Source organism: Oculina patagonica, chromosome 8, assembly GCF_052425735.1.
Source record: "Oculina patagonica isolate OP01 chromosome 8, crgOcupat, whole genome shotgun sequence".
NCBI lineage: Eukaryota > Metazoa > Cnidaria > Anthozoa > Scleractinia > Oculinidae > Oculina > Oculina patagonica.
Window position 1 is genome coordinate 33,378,614 of NC_135765.1, and position 21,308 is coordinate 33,399,921.

General features: G+C 38.6%; 2 protein-coding genes across 2 annotated transcripts; both read left to right on the plus strand.

Annotated features, from left to right (window-relative positions):
- The first annotated feature begins 6,342 nt into the window (after nt 1–6,342).
- On the plus strand, nt 6,343–12,993 carry LOC144662103 (thialysine N-epsilon-acetyltransferase-like). The gene is made up of 5 exons (XM_078522845.1): nt 6,343–6,532; nt 7,350–7,404; nt 8,379–8,576; nt 11,270–11,310; nt 12,388–12,993. The coding sequence occupies exons 1-5, from the start codon at nt 6,467–6,469 to the stop codon at nt 12,571–12,573; spliced, it is 546 nt and encodes a 181-aa protein (XP_078378971.1). The 5' UTR covers nt 6,343–6,466; the 3' UTR covers nt 12,574–12,993.
- Nucleotides 12,994–14,406: 1,413 nt separating this feature from the next.
- LOC144662104 (uncharacterized) lies at nt 14,407–17,576 on the plus strand. Its single transcript, XM_078522846.1, has 2 exons — nt 14,407–14,659; nt 16,844–17,576. Exons 1-2 carry the CDS (start codon nt 14,564–14,566, stop codon nt 17,270–17,272), a joined length of 525 nt encoding a protein of 174 aa, XP_078378972.1. The 5' UTR covers nt 14,407–14,563; the 3' UTR covers nt 17,273–17,576.
- Nucleotides 17,577–21,308: the final 3,732 nt, after the last annotated feature.

The window sequence follows — 21,308 nt, forward strand, 5'->3', positions numbered from 1 at the left end:
GTTTTAGTGTGCATGGACGAGGAAAAAAGCAGAGGACCGTTTTTGTCTCGTGTTACGTGACGGTCACGTCGTAAACGACGTGACCGTCACGTGACACGAGAATATCCTGTGGATCTGATCGGTCAGGATAGTGCTTTGTGTAAGACCTCACGTAAGGTAACGAAGTGATAAGGTCAGTGTCTTTAGCGTTCCACGGCCTGACTTCATCAGGTAACAAAGAACTAAAGAGTTTATGAACAAGTAAAAAGTGAACAACAACTAAGGAGTGAAGAACTAAAGAATTCTCTTTAGTTGTTCATTTCCTGATGAAGTCAGCCACTATTAGCTTTCTGTACGGTCAGCCCTTCTGTTTTTTATTTGTTCGTATTTATATACATTTTGCTGATAAGATGCATCAGGATGCGGTTCTTCGTATTGTGCGTTTTCTTTTCGAGTTTTAAAAGTGTTTATTTACACATGTGGATCATATAGTGAAAATGTTTGGATTATAACGGATTCGGCTGTTAAACTTTTCTCTTCCCTTTTGAAAAAATAATGGTTTGTGTAAAATGTGATATATTACATGAAGTACTGTCTTTTGTAATGCCGCCAAATCTGATAATCAGATTTTATCGAACTGAATTAAAAAACAGATGTTGTTTTTACTTGACTGATAGTTCTGTTTATTTAAAGACGTCACGTAAGGTAATGAAGTGACAATTACACAAGGTAGGAAGGTAAATTTGTATAGCAGGTTTTGCAGTCAGAGAATAACCTAATTGTCTCCAAAAACATGGTGACGGTGTGGATAAATGTAAACTGTTAGATGATTTCAATTTGCTACAAGATTGTCTGAACGGCTGATGTGCTACAAGATTGTCTCACGGTCTCGTTTGGTCTTCTGCAAGTTTGGTCGTCTCCCTCCGGATAACCTCTTGTTGCTTTTTGACGGACTCAACTCTGGCTGGCTTGCTGAACGGCATTATCTTGTGTTAAACTTGCGTTCGTTTTCAGTTCACTGAGTTTCTGGTTCTTGAGTCCAACAACCAAGCAATCATGTCATCTTTCTGTGGGCCATATTCACAGAACTCGGCTAGGCAATGCAGAGCAGTGATAAAATTCTCACGTTCATTTTGACGTGTCACAAGTTGTTTAAATTTAGCTCGGTTTTTCAGGCCTTGATAGGAAAGAATAAGAGCTTCAAGTGAACACTTTCCTATACGCCATCGGTAGCGAAGTCGAGAATATCATGGCGAGTTTTGCATTCTCAGAGGCAGGCGATGTAAAGCGTACGACGTGGTCAGAGGAAAGTTTGACAGTCATTTCGTAGCAAAGAAGAACATGATCTACGACTACGATAACGCTTTAATCTCTTTAGCCAGCACGACCATTCTTCAGGTTTACAGAAATTTAACGGTTTTGGTGCCTTAACTGGTAACAGAGGCTGATTTAGCTGCGACTTCTGCAGCTCCCCACGCGCTCGCCCTGGCGCCTTCTGTTGGCATCGTTGAGGAGAATAGGCGATGGATGACTGTATCGAACTGTAATGACGACTGCAGTGACGAGGACCAGGTACATAAAGTAGGTTAGGCTACTTTTGACTTTCGACACAATGTTATGTTGGCGGAACGATTCGAAACGATCCTTTCCGTGAACACATAAACTAAACGCAGTGGTTAAAGCATATTTTTAAATCAATCAATCAGTTCAAGCAACTCAAGTTACATGTTATCTAAGTCAAAACACTTGAAGCTACTTGAGGAGAACTTTCGAGAAGCCTGAGTTGTCTTAGATTGCATTACACAACAAAGATGAGAGCTGTTGTAAAAAGCTGTTTAATTAAAATTAAACAGCTTTTTACAGCACTTAATTAAAATTAAGTGTTTGCCTTTGAAGTGACATTGATGGCCAATTTATCGTTAAGGCACCTGTATGCTTTGATATTTTATTTTTTGGTTGGCATTGCTGAAGTATGGGACGGGTTGCATGACCTGTGTCGACCTTGCATTAGAGAATAAATCTGTTTTTTACTGGATGAACAATTTTACTCAAATTTCTGTCTGCGGTGAAAAAAACTGTTTTAGTGTGCTAGGGTCTCAATTACACATATGCCAAACAATGCGTCAAGGAAATATTTAATTTATCACGCAAACAAAACTGAAACATGGAACATGGAACAGGAAAAGACTTGTGGATTTTTGTGAATTTCTTGTGAAGTTTGCGGTTTATCGTAGTTTATTAAAATTCCGCCGTTATCAGGGAATTATGTTATCAGTGTTATGCGAGGAATCTTCAGCTTTAATAATAGCTATGTCATAGGATTGCGTGAATTACCGTTTGTCATAGCTAGGATTGCGTGAAGTAGTGTTTATTAAAAGTATACAGTAAATAATTGTTTGATTTTTTGGGAGATATGTAAACTTCATCTAAATAGCGTTGAAAACCGAATTTGCTATTGAATGCTACTTTTTTGTTTGAGTTATTGTTAACCGAAATTTCAAGCAGCCCGACGTAAGTACAATTTAGTACATTTAGTCACAGCAAATGCTTCCAAATGCTTACATTTAGTAGCCTGTTTTTTAGGGGAGCGGGACGGCTGTACACAGGCTAACATTTAGTTACAGAAATGCTTCCGATGTTTTTTGGAGATAGGGAACAGCATCTGCTAAGTTCTTTAATTAAACCTTTTAATACTATTTAACTTTAATATTTTGTGCGATTTTCCCGCTTTTGCAAGCTGCTCTGAGTAACAACTTGCGGCATATGAGTGTGTAAATTCTGCTCTATATTAGCTCGCGAGATCATTGTTTGATTTTTAGGGAGATATGGAATATTCATCAACTATATTTTTATTATTTTATGACGATTGTATACAACATTGAATATGATATTGAATGCTGTTATGCTATTGCAACTATTAAATTTGTGTCTACTTTCAAGAAATACGACAAAATTACACTTTAGCATTATATAGTAGCAGCGAAGGGTTCACATTATGTTACGTTACAGTGTATTAAATGCTTGCGATTTTTACTGGAGGTAGGGAAAACATCTGCTTCGTTTTATAATTGTTCCTTTTAATACTATTCAGCTTTCAATACGCTCTTGAACATCGTTACATTGTTGGGTGTATTTTAAAGCGAAATTTTTATACGATTTGTCCGCTTTTGAAAGCTGCTCGAGGTCACAGCTTGCTGAGTTAATTGTGTAAAATATTTTCTCGTAAGATAGACCATTGTTTGATTTTTAGGAAGATATGGAAAATTCATCTGTCTTTTTTCTACGCCAAAAATAAAATCCAGAACTGCAAACAAGCCATTCATTAACAAACTGTTCTTCCAACTTCAAAAATAGTGTAGTGTAATTGTTAATTCCTGTAGTCTCTCTCTTTCTTCAGCCGTTTAAAATTGACGCAAATGTCGATACAATGTATGCTAGAACAATCATCTTCGCGTTCAAGTAAACAATTTGTAAGCTGTAGTTAAGGATAACAGTCTTTATCACGCACAAGGTGTCAGCTACTTTTATTTACGTAAAGTTTTTGACAAATTTCCTCAAAAATATGAAAGACCCCCAGTGAAATGTCATCGCTTCTGTATGTATTGCAGACATTTATTAATCGGGAGGGCCGAAGGGTAGCAAAATTACAGCAACTTGTATCGTAAACGCTCGCTAAATGAAACATATGATCACGCATTGATAATAAAAAATATACAGAATCGTAGACTGCATGCGCGAAATCTGACATCCAAAATTTGGTTTCGAACCGCATACACAACACAGGATACCCAACACACACAGGACTACCAGAATAGTGTGCTGTCTCGCTAAGGCGAGCCAGCAACAAAAGACGCGCAAAAGAATTCTACCTTTCGTAACAGAATATCGCCCTTCTGTGCCTAATCTTAAGAATATTCTAATGAAAAAGTGGCACCTACTAGAGTATTAACCAGTGCTAAGAGTACAGAAAAGGGAGATCGTTTTAGGATATACTCGTTACAGCAAAACTTTGAAGGTCCACAATTACAAATCTCGACCAATGGGAGTCGTGTTTGGCCTGTCTTTTTTACTTGCCACCACAGGTCTGTGGATAATTTAATTTCATTCTTTTTTATTTGTTTTTTAATTTATTTTTTATTTTATTTTATTTTATTTATTTATTTTTTTTTTTTGGAGTCCAGAGTCCAGAGTCCAGTCCATACAGTGTCTTATGAGAGTAAAATTAATAAGTTTTGTTGTGATAAATGTTGTTGTAATGGGCGAAGAGTTGTAAAAAGAATGAGCAGAAAAAGAGATAGAGCTCCATCGAGAATTTGCTTGAAGAAAATTCATAGTTTATTTCATAAAAATGTAGTTAAACGTAGTGTAAAGAAACATATTAAACGCAATGTGCCTGATTCTTCGCGTTTGAAGGCTTTTCTTCGTGCAAATGTACGTATCGATATGTTGAATCGTGCTCAGCATGTTTGCTTAAAAAGATTCTTTTATGTTCGTTTTATTTTGGTTTGCTACATTCTATTTTTGGTAGTCGTCGAAAGTGTAAAAATTATATTTTCTTCATTCTGGAATAATTTTTGGAAATTTAGTTATGATAAAAATTTTTCTATATTTTATAAAATGTTATTTATGTGTGGTAATATTGAAAAGAACCCTGGTCCTGTGTTTAATTTCGGTGAAAATATGAGGGTCAATAAGAGGGAATGTTATGATTGTACTTCATTTTCATTACTTAGAAATAGATTACGTGCAGTTGGTCTTATTCCTTTTGATTGAGGTGGAAATTGAGACTGTTTTTTTCGAAGTGTTAGTCATCAGATATTTGGTTCGTTAGCAAATCATTTGATAGTGCGGTTTGCAGGTGCTGAATATCTTAGAAATAATTGCGAAGAATTTTTTGAGTTTTTCGAAGGACAGTCTTGGTTAGACTATTTGAGTAGTATGTGTAGAGAGGGAACTTAGTGTGATGCTCTTATAGTACAAGCTGTTGTAAATGCTTTGTCGAACGCAAGAACTTCACTTATCTGTAACACGAGACAGCCCAATGGGCACTTTGATTAATCGTTGTGGTGTGAAGATAGGCGAAAACGCATTGACCAAAAAATGGTGGCTTTTTTATGGCTGGAGCTCGTCAGGGAGGTAAATCGTCATTTTCTCGTAAACGAGTATTGTGACTCGAAGAAAACGTAAAGTTAGTAAGCAGTCGTGAATACAACACGACGCCGTCAAGCCCGGAGCCCCATCGTAATTTGCTGCTTGGAGCCCCGTGCTGCAGAATGCGGAGCCCTGAATAGTTACTACAGAGCCCGGAGCTCTGGGGGACCGGAGCCCGACCTGGACCCTACAGCTTTTTGGGCTCTTAGCTGAGGCCCTGGACTCGGCCTGGAGCCCTAAACCCGTTTGGGACCCTGAGGAGCTGTTGCTCCTACCCTGGTATATGGAGATCCTCTATTTTTATAAGTTGGAGGAGTTTTGAAGCGCTGTATAACTAAGGATGGAAATGAGAGAAGGAGGCCGTGGAGGGGGTGGGGATAGGCTTTTATAGATTGTGATCCTAAAAGTGGCATATTATGCTACTAGCAGTGCTCAAAATTTTGCCAAATTATGCAAAAATTATGCCAGAATTCCCAAATTATGCTTCTGATTTCCGAAATTATGCTCACAAAATGACGTAGATTCTATACATAGAGGTGCGCAATAACGACACCAAATTATGATGTTTTTTAAATAAACTGTTGTTGTAAATTTATTTGTGTTTATGGCAGTTTATCACGGCCGTCAGCTGTCCAAATTAGCTGCTCGTATCTCTAAAACGTTTGTAAAATGCCTCCAACGACTTAACAATCACAATTGTATAGCTAAAACACGCATTGCAAGAACAAACTACCTAAATTTCATTTATTTCTGTAGAAAGTACACCATATTTACTACATTTTATGAATTTATGCTCCAAAAAGTGCTAAAAATTGCTAATTATGCCGTGGCAGTGCTCGTTTCACAAATTATGCTTTTTAGCTCCAATTATGCCAAAAATTATGCTAGCACAATCTATAAAAGCCTAGGTGGGGAGGTATTTTTTGCTTTCCCCCAAAATAGAGAAAATACTACCCGATGTCCGTACCCCCTAGACTCCCACTCCCTCATCCCCTTATCATCTCCTCCCTCGTTTAAAAACTATCATATTGCTCCTCAATTGTAAGTCACAACTTGGGGACATCCATTACACCATAGTTAGTAGCACGCACTGCCCTCTTGTGGTATATTGTTCGAGCGAAAGAGAGAGCTGGGTACTAGGTTACCAGCCATTTTATAACATACCGCTGTTAAGCCAGAACGGGGGGCTCAACAATCTCTGAGTCCGGAAAAGTGCTTCGAGAGTTGTGCCGACCGGTTGCGGGGTCGCGGATTGATTTTTGCAAGATTCGATAGTTTGTGTCACACTTTTTTTTGCCTTTGTGGAGGATTATAGAGTCAGTTTCGACTAAAAAAGATGGAAAACTGGCGAGTACGTGAGGCAGTAGCAGAGGATGTCCCAGATATTCTACGAATGATAAAGGTAATCAATCACCGGCGACGAGAGAGTAGTTTACTACACACCGTTTAATTTACTAGCTTAGCTATACTAGAATTTCACATCAATAACCTAATTACTCAATGCTGATCCATATAGCTTGTCCAAGCGCCAATCTACACTACACGGCGGGGGGAGAGGGGGAGGGAGGGGGTGCCCAGTGCCCCCTCCCTCCTCTCCTCTCTAATAGCCCGCTCTCTTCATGTAAGACTTTATTATCATTTGATGCAATTTTGTCTTCGTTTTCGCCCACCCCATGAATTGATCTGCCTACAAATAGAGCAGTTTTCAATTGAGTGTCGTAAAACCAAAACCAAAGTAATTGCTCTGGCCAATCACAAAGGGCACAGACAATCCAGTGAACCAATCAAAACTCGAAGCAAATACATGTAGCTGGCACGAAGCGCGGGAAAACGTGCGCGAGCGAGTCACGATTGGTTTTGGTTTTAGTTCTGATTGGCTGAGAAAGTGGCGTGAGATTTTTAAGCCAATCACTAAGCGTAGTAATGCAAAACCAAAGCAAACGCAATTAACTTTCGACACTCAAGTGAAAACCGCTCTAATTGTCTGCTCACGTGCGTTACCATCTGACAGTGATTTTGCTGTAAATATTCTCATGTGTATCCATGCCATCTGCGAAAAAATGGCAGTGTGTTTTCCAGAGTTGTCGGTAAGGTAAATTTGCCAATTTACCAATTTGCCTCATGTGGTCCCCCCATCTACTTTCTAGACTTATTTCTTAAATTTTATTTCACTTTCAAAGTAAGGATATCAATTTAATTATTTAATTTTGATTTTGCAGGATTTAGCTGTGTATGAAAAAGAACCTGAATCAAGAGTAAAACTCACTGAAGAAGGTAATATTGCTGTCAAACTTCCATAAGCGGACACCCTTACGGACTGAAAAAGTGTCCGCAATTAGAATTTAATTGTCTACTCATGGGTAAGTGAAAATGAATAATTTGTGTATATACGTGTAGCTGGGACATCTAATGACTGAGTACAGAGACTGTCCACTTACAAGAGGACTCTACCCAAAAGAATATGGGTGGGGAGCCAAATAAACTGATACAAAATTTAAATTATTTTTGGATGCTATTGTGTGGTATAGCTGGTTAATTTTATCAACAAATAAACTAAACCAATTTTCTGAACCACCTGACCTTATCTCCCCAGGCACTCAAACCAAGACTTCCAGCCATGTGACGACCTGATCTCTTTATACATGACTAATGTCTATGTAAAAGTGTATTGATAATAAATATTGCTGGTAGGAGCAACCTCACAAAATGCTGGGAGTATGGAAACTTGTTCCAAACTGTCTGCATGTGCACTACTGGCTCAATCACAAACATACAATCAACAGTTTTGTATACTGTCGTGATTAAATTTACTGCTCAGAGTGTTAATTTACTCTAGATCCTGGTAGCCCAAGGGAGGGTACTTATACACATGTAGAAGAGTGCTATTAGGAACACTGGCACTTATTTTTCTTTTCAGATTATGTGATAAAGCACTTTAATGAACAACTGATACTGACAGATACTCAATATCTGTAACAATAGGGGTTTTGCATAGTCATAACGCCATTTCCTTGTACAGGTGTTAAATATTTTGTTCAGATGCGAAAGCAGACTACACAATTCACTCATCTAAATAATTATGTCTTAAATGTCACTTTTGCAATGGAGACCCTTACTGGAAGGGGATGCTTATTTAGGATAGGGGTGCTCATTTAAAAGAGGGCACCTAAGGGGGAGTGCCTATTGGAAAAGGCCTGTTATTGGAAGGAGCGTGTTAAATCAATTATGGTCATTATGGTATCTTGCAGAAATGCTGAGAGATGGATTTGGAGAGGAGAAGCCGTGGTTTGGAAGTCTGATAGCAGAGGTGCTGCATTGCCCTGAAGGAAATCATTGTTTACCAAAGAAGAAGGCAGTTGGTTATGCATTATTTTTTTACATCTATTCCACGTGGGAAGGGCGGTCTCTATATCTGGAAGACCTTTATGTTGACCCAGCTTATAGAGGTACAGTATACCCGTTTACAGAAGCTCTTTTGTACTAATTTGTAGCTGACATTAACCTTTTTGGTCACTCTCAGAAATTGATTCAATGTGGTTCTAATTTAAAAGTCTGTATACAACTGTACTGTAATAATTAGCACTCCATATCGGTGTCAGGTTGTTGTTGGCTGTGAAAGCATTTTTATTCCTTGAAGTTGATTACAGCAAGGCGCCCAAAAGTGTGACCACTTTTAATTTATTCACATTCTTTCATGCAGATTTAATCCAATCAAAAGCCGTGGATAGCTTGCAGTTGACTTCTGATTGGATTAAATCTGCACGAAGGAATGTGAATAAATTAAAAGTGGTCACACTTTTGGGCGGCTTGCTGTAACAGGTGCAGATCTACATTTTCATTGGAACGCCCATTTCCCTAACCCTTGATTTTTCAAACCTCCTGATAAGTTGAACCAAAAGTTTTTCCTCTCCCCTAGTCAAACACTGTAATTTTACCCTAATTTCTCAAACTACTTGATTTTTTGGAACCAATTTTCATTTCCTTTGGTGGTTTGAAAAATTGGGATTCCACTAGCTCTACAAAAGTAGTTGAGACACTTTAGACAATGAGTCTTCACAATATTTACCCCCCCCCCCCTCAATATTCATGATTGTAGAGCTGCTCTGGTTTCTGCAGTCTTAAAAAGGGGTACACCAACTAAGGCATAAGTCTTTGAAGGGTCAGGAGAGGGGTCATGTCCAACAAAAAATACTGTAAATTTATCTGTGCCTTTGAAATGCTTTTTCAGTTTTTGTTTGGAGATACTTCCTTAGAGAGTTTCTGTTACAACTGAAGAAAACCTAAGGGGACACTTTCTCGGAAAAATGAAAGGCAGGAAGAAAGCTTGAGCCATGTGTGCAAAAGTTGGAAGAAAGCGCAATGAAGGCCACACCTTTGAAACATCATACGCGTGTGAACAGTGTGACAATTCGTTGTGTCGCCAAATGCGGGAGAACAATCGTGCTTTTCTGCGTGGCATAATGGAAATTTATAAAAACATTTCAAGCTTAATTGAACTTGTATCATTATACTAGAATTATTAGGGATTGCAACTGTATTTCGCTGTGTAATTATGATTGAAGCATACATGTCGCGCTTCCAAAGAGTTTTCCACTGTGTGCAGAGATAAACAACAACGAATGTTATTGTTTGGTAAATTTTATTGTTCAAAATCTATAAATAGAAATGAATTGGCATTGTTAATAGTGAAATTATTCGTTTAGGTGAAAAGCCAAGTTTCTTAGTGCTCTTGACTTGCGAGATATTATTTTGGAGCTGCGTCTTGTGACGTGTTGTGATGTCAGCAAGTGCGGGCAAATTCAAAATTGACCTGAACAGGAAAACTTGTAGATTTCTTTCTTCTTAGAGAGAGAGGTGACCTGTTTTTTAATGTAAGATATCAAAGAAAGCTTTCAATGTGATTCTGATGAAATAAGAATACAAATAAGAGTTATCACACTGAAAAATACTTTCAAAGCTAAATGCTACATTGCAATAAACTTGCCATACATCACAATGTTGAATGAGTTCCCCAGCTTTAAGATTTTTTTAAAGAAAGCACCATGCTTAGGTTGAACAAAACCTACAAAAAAAGCGGCTGGGAGAGTCACTCTGCTGCGGAAAATTCGTTCTTCCATTACTTGTGCAGCTGCAGAAAGCATTTACAGGGCTATGATTATGCCTGTTTTTACCTACTGTAGTCTAATTACACTAAGCTATTCAAATACACGCAGGCAACTGATTCACAGAATCGAACATCGTGGCCTAAGCTGCATATCTTCAGGACTGGAAAACAAGACTGACATCCGTATTCAATCAGTTGACAGTTATTTGATAAGAAAAGTCAGTCTCTGTGTTTTTGATTGTCTACTTGGAAATGTGTGTACTTCTTTTAAGAAGTATTTTAAAAGAGTTAATCACAGTGTCAATACTAGGAACAGATTTTCCTCCATCGAACTGCCGAAAATGAAGCTAGAGTTTGGCTGTCGGAGTTTTTCGTTTTTTAGGAGCCTCCGTTTTTAACAGTATTCCGTCGGACATGAGAAATCTGAACTCTAGGCTTCTATTTAAACAAAAAGTTAAAGAACATTTTTATTTGTAATTTTTATTCATAAGCTTTTATATGTTTTTGACCATTGTAGTTTTATTATTTGTAAACTTTTTTACCTTTTTAAATTTTTTAAATTTTACAGGAACCCTAAGATAACAGTACTCTCAAGTACTGATGGGTTAATCCTGTTAAAAATATTTGTTTATTATTATTATTATTATTATTATTATTATTATTATTATTATTATTATTATTATTATTATAAAATAAATCTTTATCATATAAGAGATAACTTTGTGTAGTTTCCCTTTAGTAGGATAAATAGAATACATTAAAATCTTGAAATATATTGGCACTAGTGTGTGTTTTCATTCGGGCAGCCATTTTCTCTGGAATTTCAGGGGGTGGTCTGGGCTCTGGGGTCTGGAGCTCAGTGGGATAAAGTATAAAAGATCAGTTCTTTTAACAATGTGCTAAAAGGAAACATTCAAAATTTGTGATTTGTGGGGAATTTTTAACTTCCTATTGTGCTCCAACTCATGCGGAATTTTCAAGCATTGACAAGTTTGTTTTTGTTCATCCATTTGACATTTATTTTATTTTTAACAGGAAAAGGTATTGGCACAGAGATGTTAAGAAGAGTCTCCTCGGTAGGTCGAGATTTTTAAATATCCTATATGTTTAACATGGTTCAGTGACTGTTAAGGTCCGGCAAAACGAGGAAACATGTTTCCAGAAACATGCTGGAAACATGTTTCCATAATTGTTACCTCGTTTTGCCATGCTTCCATGACACACGGAAACACGAACTGTTTCTAGCGTGTAGCAGAAGCAAATTGACGCTGGGAACAATGCTTCCCGTGTGGCAAAACTGGGAAACATTGGGGAAACATGCTTGCGCTACGGATGTTTCTGGAAACATGATTGCTCTTTTTGCCAGGCGTTTAGGCGGCCCAAGTTGTGCTATATAGGCACCGTAGCATAATTATAATCGTTACTTTAGATGCCTGTGTTATACATTCCATCCAGGGTAAGATATGAGCATGATATCAGAGTATTGCTGATATTAGAACTGTCCCCTGGCCAACTATTTTTAGTGATTCTTAGATCAGTGATTTAATTGGCACAGAGAAATTATAAAAATCTTTCTCCCTGTCATCCTAATCCTCCCTGACCACCCCCACCCCTTGTTCCTTCCCCTTCTGCCCACTCCCCCTTTTACACCCTCTTCATTGGTTTTATTTTTTTCAGATTTTAAGATTTAAACTGAATCAATTGCTAAACATGTCCTCTTACTTAGGGAGGCACGGTGGCCTAATGGTTAGTGCACCGGACTCAGGATCAAGCGGTCCGAGTTCGAGCCCCGTCCAGGGTCACTTGTGTTGTGTTCTTGGGCAAGACACTTTACTCTCACAGTGCCTCTCTCCACCCAGGTGTATAAATGGGTACCGGCGACATAATGCTGGCGGGTACCCTGCGATGGACTAGCATCCCATTCAGGTGGGACTGGGGAGTAGAAATATTCCTAGCCGCTTAATGCTACGGAAACCGGGGTAAGCTCTGGCAGTGTGGGCCGCATAGCTCGTGGCTTCCCTTTTCTCTTACTTACCTGTTACAACAGATAATTTGATTAGAATGAAGAAGGAGAGAAGACAAAGGAGTGGGGATGAGTACAAGCAGTGTCCATGTAAGACGAGGTTAAAATGAATTTTACTTTATAATTTCAGATAGCTGTGGAGAAAGGTTGTGTCAGAGTTGACTGGAATTGTTTAAATTGGAATAAAACAGCCAAGGATTTCTATGACAAGCTAGGAGCAGTTTGTCTGGACGAGTGGCAGTTGTATCGCCTTACTGGAGAACGTTTACTGGAATTTTCAGGCAAGAAACCAAAAATAGCGTCTTCATGCCGGTGACAAGGTGTCACAAGGTGACGTCACGTTGCTTGGTAACCAATGTTACGAAAACGGCGGGGTCAAAGACAGGACACTGAAAAAGTTACTTGTTTCACACTTTTGTAATGAATGGTTCGAACTTCATTCGATTTCAATTCCTATTTGTACTGTATAAAAAATGTAAATAAAATATTTTTTGGATAACGTATTTTCAAAACTTCTCAAACGAATGTAGGACAGTTTCTTTCTCTAGCGTAAGACTGAGAAATCGTAAAAAAAGAAATTGAAGGCATTAGACATCAGGGCAACAATACGGTTATTAACCACTTATCTATAGAAAGCTGCGTGGTATTTGGTCTCTGCTATTTGACACAGCATGTCCAGTATATTCGCAGTCAACCCTTTCTCTGAGAAAGCAACTCTCCTGAGAGCGTTGCGTGACGAATAGAACGAAAAGTTCTACCCAGATCTGTTTCTTTAATGTATGACACCCAGTTTTTGTAGAAGACCTAGAAAATTTGCTAGATCCGTAATCCGCATAACAGTTTCCACGGGTCTGTGAAAATCATTCGTTTTATAATCCGGAATACAAACATTAGTTTTTGTAAAAAAAAAAAAAAAAGGAAATACGACGTACAGGTATTGTACAAAAGGTTGCCTTTTCCTAAGGTCTTACAACACTGTAATTGTTGCGGATTTCAAGAATAATTGCTTTGCGAAATGAATCCGGAAATGAGAATTGGATTGTGTGACGGCGTGTTGTTCAACAAAAAAAGACTGATTACGTCAAAGGTTAGTAAACTTAACAGGGATTATCAGGAACAGACTATTCAGAAAAGAAAGTCGTATTTCACTAGGAAGGCCTTTAACAGATTGCAACCGATGGCCAACTAATCGGGCAATCGCATGGGTAGGAGAATGGTATGCAATCCTTGAGCTTTATAACGGTGGAATATAAAGTCCCAGACACGGATGAATCGTTTATACACAGCATGGGTTTTTTTCTCGGCGCGCTGGGGTTCCAACTATTGATCTTTTTGAGACAGAATAGAACGAAAAAATGGTTATAAGAGATTTACTTCCCTAGAACGATGTTTTAAAAATCGAAATTTCCATTTTGGGTCTGTATATAAAAAGTATTCGAGGGACACGTGCGTTGTTGTCGAGTCTGAACTGACCAATCAATGGTCGTCAATGTGTTGGGTGCAAAACCCAAAGTATTTACTTTCAATTTCGAGTCGCGATTTATTTGACTCGAAACTGAAAGCAAATACTTTCAGTTTCGTACGAAACTGAAAGTATTTGCTTTCAGTTTCGTACTACAATTCAGCATTCTTTACAATTTTTACGTACTAAAAAAACAGTGGATAGCGTTTTTTGGCACGCGCTGATTACTCAAACTCCGAATATCCTTTGCTATTCACCTCCGAGTAACGCAGGAATAAATTAGTCAAAAACAATCCTTTCGGACTATATTATCTCATATACTCGCGGCTCGGTAAATATCCACCACTAGCCACCTAAACTTAGTTCGGTGAATAGTTGTTAAACATCCGTAAATGCGGTGACTTTTGAATGTATGATCGTTTAAAGGAGATTTTGAGCTATATTTTTCATGTTCCTTTAAGTAAAGATATCTGTTTTTAAATGGCGTGAATTTCAATATCGAAACAAATTGGGAAACTGAACCGAATATTAAATAACCGAGTATTTGGGAAATAGAAGTTGGGGTAAAAACCCCAATACTGAAAGTAGGCAATGTTTATCAATAGGAGTAATAAGAGAAGTTGGGGAAAACCCCAAAGCCCTAACTTGGGGTTTTCCCGACTTCTCCCTTTGTTCTAGGCAAACAACGGTACCTATTACCACAAGATCAGTATAAAATCATTGACCAAGACTGAAGGGGCCATTCCAAACTCGAACAGGAAGAGGTTGGAATCACCGCGCGTTCACTCGGTTGAGTCAGATACAACGTTTTTCCCTTGCCAGTTGATCACACTAAGCTTCGAAAATGGGCGGAAATTCTAGTTCAAAAAACAGTTACAGTCAACCACGACAAAAGCCACCGACATCTTCAGGCTTTTTGGGAAGAGGACGAATGACACAGGTATGAAAACAGCCGCTGTATAGAACGTAACATTTCTGAGGAGGGGTGAATCTAGGTTCGCGAATCGGCGTATTTAGCTTTGCGTTAAATTGAGCTTATTCGCGGAATTTGCGGACCGCGGATAAGCCAAGAATTTTCTCCTGGATTTTGGTCTCTATCTGTTTTGAAGCTCGGATTGTGGATAGTGAAAGAAAATGACGGGTCTTAGGTTGGCCTTGGTCGGTACTCTGGCATTTTGTTTATTCGTTTTTCGGACGAAACTACAATATTGCAATCTTTGACCTTGTCACAGGAACTGTCGACGCTTTACATAATAACGAAATGCTTCATGTTTCTGAAAACGGGGAAAGCGACGCCAGATATGGGCTATTTGGGCTCATGATTGCTATTTAGAATTACAATCGTTCAAAATCTTTTTAGAGAGAAAGCCGAGTATAGTATAGCGGGGGCTTGTCACGCAGTCTTGCCAGCGAAAACAAATTTGCAGTGATCGAAGCTGGATCCTGGGTAGACTTGCCCCAAGTTAGTTATAGTTACTTAAATAAAATCGCTTTGAAATAAAATCGCTTTGAAATCAAGCGCGAAAGAATCGCCTTTGAAATCGCGCGCGAGAGATCGCGCGGGATTCATTTCTGTGCACGCGCACGCGAAGGAAAACAAATGACACTTGCCGAGGAATGGCTCGGAACGAGCGACTTGTGTCACTTGCAGGACATCGATTCTAGCTGACGTTTTTTGCCGCGAAAATATTGCATCATTTCGTGTACATTGAGTTGGTTTCTTTTATCGTGTTGACGTCAGTTTCGTGCGCCGTGAGCAGCTGACGTGCGCTGTGGCGTGTGTTAAAATTGCGGTTTTCTTCCCTTTTTTGTGAAAAATCATACTCAAGGCCCTTGATGGCTTTCTCATTTCTGTAAGATTTAAAAGGGACAGGCACAAAAGAAGACATTTGTAAAGTTTGTTCCCAAACTGGTTTAAACTGCCGATGTGAGAAGGAAACAAGTCTATTCAAGAGGTAAAAAGTTAAACTTTGTTTTGTCTTCAAATGTGTATCTGGAGGTGCTCCGGTCCAATTACAACACTTGTGGACGGAGCAGAAGACTAATTACAATCTTAGAAGGAAAAATTGCTTGTCAGTACCAAGACCAAAGACTGACTTTCTCAAAAAGTCGATTACTTATGAAGGGGCCACATTATGGAATTCTTTGAATAACGAGGCCCGCCTTAAAGAATCGTTGGCAAGTTTCAAGGGTGCTTTAAAAGTATTAGGGATTTAGAGGCTGTGTATTTTCGTTTGTTTGGAATGCTTAGTTTGTTGTCTTTATTTGTTATTTAAGGGTTTAGTTAGCTTCAATAGTAATTTGTAAACACGACCACATCAGCTATGCTGCAAAACATTTATCGTGTATAAATAAAAGCTTTTATTATTATTATTATTGTTATTATTATTATTATTATTATTATTATTATTATTATTATTTATTAAACGCAAGCTTGTCTCGCGAGCAGCGCGCGCTTAGTTGGCAAGCAGAGCGCGCTCAGTAAGGTCGCGCGTAATAATATGATTGACATAATCTTGATGGCGTTAGTTACCGGTGGAAAAATCCACCGGTGACGCCACATTTCAGAATTGGCGCGCTGCAGGTGAGACAAGCCGCTCCGCCATTTAGTTTCTCATGCCCGCGCACGCCCTCCCTTTCCGTATCCAGCGGTCTCCTGCGAATCTAACGAGCGACTTGTAGCAAGTCTAGGTCCTAGGCTTTGACAGGCCTGAGGGGAGAAAGCACAATGAAAGCCAATTTGGCAAAAAGTATCTGCATAAAAACGTAAATTTTAAAAAAAGAAACGAGAAAACAAAAAAAATCGACTACAGGAAGTAAAGAAAACCGGCAAAACAAGTAGAGAACTTTTCGGTTGTCGGCTATTAAAATAGTTCCTGGTTTAGACGTCCATTTGTAGTTTTCGCTAATTGTTAGCCTCCTGCGCAGACACTCCTTTGGCTCGTCACACAATCTTTTCTAGATTGTCACACAATCTTACCCCGACACGCAATTTTTCCTCGTCACGGAATCTTTTCGAAGTTTTTTCGATCGTGTGACGAGCCAAAAGAATGTCTGCGTAGGAGGCTAGCTAGTTGACTGTCTCGAGCATTTTATTTAATTCCTTTCCTTTTTTTAATTTCAGCAATACCATCGTGACGTAAAAATATATGTGCGCGAAATCACTGCTCAAGTTCTTGGAAGAGAACTTATAAGAAGGTGCGGAAACGAAGGGCAGCATCCCTACCTAGACGCTACAGGCCGCACAACTCTGCGATTTCTGCGTACAGCCATTTCCTTCATTCCTGATGCTCAGAATGATGGTGGTGACATGTGCAATGCTGCCTTTATCTTGTCGCAGCCTGGGCAAGAGTTCCTGATTCAGGCGGGAGATGGTGACTGGGAGTTTTTCTTCGCAGAAGAAGCAGACGGTCAGATTTATGGCCGTAATGTCCGAAAACCTTTCTTCCGCTACGCGTATGATCGTGTCAAGTCCGTTGTTAGTCGTATTGGATCTTTCATTGGGGGATTGTTCTCCATTGCTGGACCGGCCTCTCGTCTTGCCTTGATGTGATGTCCGAGGAAGCTTGCCATTTTCGTCTCACACACCATGCAGCACACCGTAGCAAACGCGTAAACCGAGTAGTCAGAGAAGTATTGCTAGCTCCTCCAGAGATTGTAGTAGGGGTCAGTTTCGAACCATTAGTCCAGACCCATTAGTTGGCACAGCCTAGCCTTGAAAGTACGTGCTTTTTGAACTGTATAAGTATGTATCTTGCGTAATTTTTGCGCTGTGTCATTAAGTTCTGCTCACTTTTTTAATGGTTCTTGTATTTTTCTTCAACTTTGCTCGTAACTATTAAACATGTAGGAACACATTTTGTGTAAAGTTTGAATCGTTTCCGCATACACTAGAATCACGATTTCTCGTACCTTCCGATTCCGACAACTCGAACAACGAAAACTGTTAGAAACAGTCACGAGGCGCTGTTAGGATAGGTATACATGTCTCTCGTCTCAATTTCAAAGCTTGTCATGTCGCAACTAAGAATGGTCCGCATGTCGCTGTTGTAATTTCGTCATTTCGCCTAAAGACGGACGCGAGTAACAGAGCAAAAGTTTCTCAGATATATTAATTTTTTCAACCAATTAAAAAATGCGTGAGTAACCTAGGTACACAGAGCAGGAGTTTCTCTGGTATTTTCAGGGGCACCCAACGAGAAAATTTTACTATAGGTGGCGGAACATCGTTTTTACGTTATAAGTGTCCTTTTTGTGCGATTTTTAAAAAGCCTTATTTTTAAATACTACGAAAAGTGTATCTTTTCGGATACGCTAGCTAGAACTTTCAAACTTCAGAAAATTTTAGGGACCGAAATACTATTACCAGAATTTACAACGAAACGGTCTGCTTGGTGCCCCTGTATTTTAAAAAGGCGGTTCATTTTTTTAATATCTGGACCAATTAAAAACGACAATAGTTTTCGAGCAATTAAAAAACGACGTGACTCTGAACTAAGTACACAGAGCAGAAGTTTTTTTGTGCATTTTGAAAGAGCCGTTAAAATTACCTTATTTCATTATTTGCCAGATAAAAAGACGGCGCCCTAACTTTAGAATACAATACACGCGAGTAACCTGCATGGGTGCACCGCAGAGCAGAACTTTCTCCGGTGTTTTTAAAAGGCAGTTAATGTTTTTAATGTCTCGACCAATTATTAAAAAACGACGTGACTAAATTAGGTACGCAAAGCAGAAGTTTCTCGGGCAACAAAAACTTAACGGTGCATGTTTTAAATTTTTCGACCAATTAAAAAACGACTTAAATTTTTTGACCAAATAAAAACGAGCAGAAGTTTTTCGTGCATTTTAAGAGAGACGTTGAAATTAATATAATTTTATTCTTTGACAGATTAATTAAAAACGACGTGTTCTCAACTGATCAAAAATTCTCGATCGCAAAACATTTCTCCACCGATTTCTCTGTTTCAGGCATTCACTGTCAATTTTTCAAAGGTGGGTTTGATGTCGCTCGGCTGAAATGACATCTGGGCTTATTTGTCGTATTTCCTTATACCTTGCTATGCTTTATCAGGACGAAGTACGTTAGTTGGTTGCCAGCTCAGTGATTATAACAGCAACATTCCCGCTCTTTCGCTATAATGCAACCCCTCATTAGTTTAGCCTGAGTTTGTTCCTTTCAACTTTTTTTATTAAATTTATAACTTTTTGATCAGCCACAGCCATAACGAATAAGGTTCTGTCATCTTCTACTCTTTATAGCAAAATACTAGTGAGTAGGACAAGCAAAGAAAGTTTTTCACTGTTTGTGTTTATCCGCTTTTCGACTTGATAGCTGCGGGACCTAAAAGCATGCCTGGTCCTGCATGCTGATGGTGCAGGGGATTTGTGTCGATTTGTGACTACTTCAGGTTCGCCGTCGAACATTTAAGAAACCGAGAGAATGGCCGTAGTGCTCTTATTTAATTGTTTCCTTCACTGTCGCTATCTTGTCGTTCGTCGCCATTTAATTTCTTCCATGTCGCTGTTTAAACGCCGTGTCGCTTGTCGGAATTTACCCTAAAAGGGCCTCAGTCACACGCTGCAATTTTCCTCCCGGCGGTGTAATACTCAAACTCCCCAAATTCTTGAACCAATTTTCCTTTCCCATGTAGCTTCAAAAAAATTGTGATTTCACTGTATTTGTTGACACTAGACACAACTGACTAGACTCTTGAAGTGTGAGTACGAAATGTGGTTGTAAAGTTGTTTTCACGTTCATGCAGCTAGGCAACTTGTTTGTCTTTCGCTCTTTTCATTCTAGTACGCGCTTGCATCTGATTTCTTTACTTTGAGCCAGGTGCGATTTGAACTGTAGACTTATATTCGTGTGAAGCCTTCCCGTCAGTCTCCATATAGTCCACAATAGGAAGTCCCCCCGGATCTCGTAGCTAAATAACAGAAACATTTTCCTTTTCTTTCCGAGTAAAATGACAGTTACTATAAAGAGAATTTTTTAACTGTAAAGACGTCTTTTTAACACTGCGCCTTGAAAATCAATGAAAATATGACACAAATATACCTGGATTTTTGCGCACAAACAGGATATTAAAATTGAAATTAAACCATTAAGCTGAAATTGTTTTTAATTCTAGACTCTAAGTTATTCTGGCATTCTATACTGTTTGCACAGTACGGCAGTCTGATCTAAAATTGGCCTGTAGTTAATGGCATAATTTCAAAAGGCATAATTTCATTTTCCCTCCCGGGGCGGGAATTTATCATTTTGTGTAAACAAAACATTTGCCAGTGAGAACTCATGCAAGTAAAACAAAATATAAAGGAAAACGTAGACTAGCCAGATAGGATTTACAATTGAATTCGCTTAATTGTGTTTACCGATCAGTCTGGCATGTAGTTTGTTTAATATTTGTATTTTGTTACCTTATTCTTACTAATTTTCGCGAGTACTAATTTTTGCGATTTCAAATAATCGCGAAATTTAGTACGCGCGAAAAAAGCATTGCGCGAAATTTAAACACGCGAAACTTAGTACCATATTTTATATCAAAACAATAAAAATTTGGAATATTTGGAACTGCACCTATCTACCTTTAAAAATATATCTCTCCATCCTGTTTTTGACTAGCACCCTTCCTCTGATTACTGTTTCGAGCTTGTACATTGGTTCAAAACCTCTTAAGAGCACAGGTTTCCTACGGTCAAACATATGTCGGTAAGAGTCCTTAAATGGATTTCGCTCATACTCTTACCATGGGTAGGTCTCAATATGAAATAAATCACAGTATACTTTGTTTGGCTGAATATCGATTTGTTTTCGAGAAAATCGATAATTCTAAAATCCAGCAAAATTGACGCTTTCGGAGCTCAAAATTTATGCCGAGTTTGTTAGCTTCGCGTCGTAAAATAAAGCACTCTGGAAGAAAAATACCTATTTAATATCGAAGAATAACATCAAATTAGTACGTCGAAAGCAATTTCTGCTCTTGAAGTCCTTTTATCTACAAAATATAATTAAATTTATTCGACACACTTTTGATTTAATTCAAAATAGGTCAAACTTATCGCTTTATTAAAGTATGAGCGAAGCGAAATAAATGGCCGAAAATTTGGTACTAGACAGATAAATGATTGTTCTTTTCGATACTAAAAGGATTTCCTAGGGAAATGATTTAGTGCGATGCTTTCAGATCTCAAAGTTGCTTAAAATTCGTTAATTTAACCGACCGTGACATTGTTGATCTTATCAACATTATGTAAACAATCCACGCAAAGGTTAATTTTCCCCATGTGAACTTCAACTGAGTAAAATAAAAACATAGACTTGCTTACCGTGGTGTTCGCTGATACATTGTAAATCCTGTTTTCCTCATTTACGACAAAACCTAAGCCCTCGGCGAAGCTGTTATCCAATTTTCTTGACGCGCCATTTGTAACTGATTTCCACGTCTTGAAGTGACAGTTCTTTTCCATGCATTCTTGAAAACAGTCCAGTCTTAACTGATCAGCGTAAACAGGAATACGAAGTACTTTGCTTTAAATCAACTTAAAGCTTAGCAGCAGGGGTAGATAAATCGATACGGCCGGCG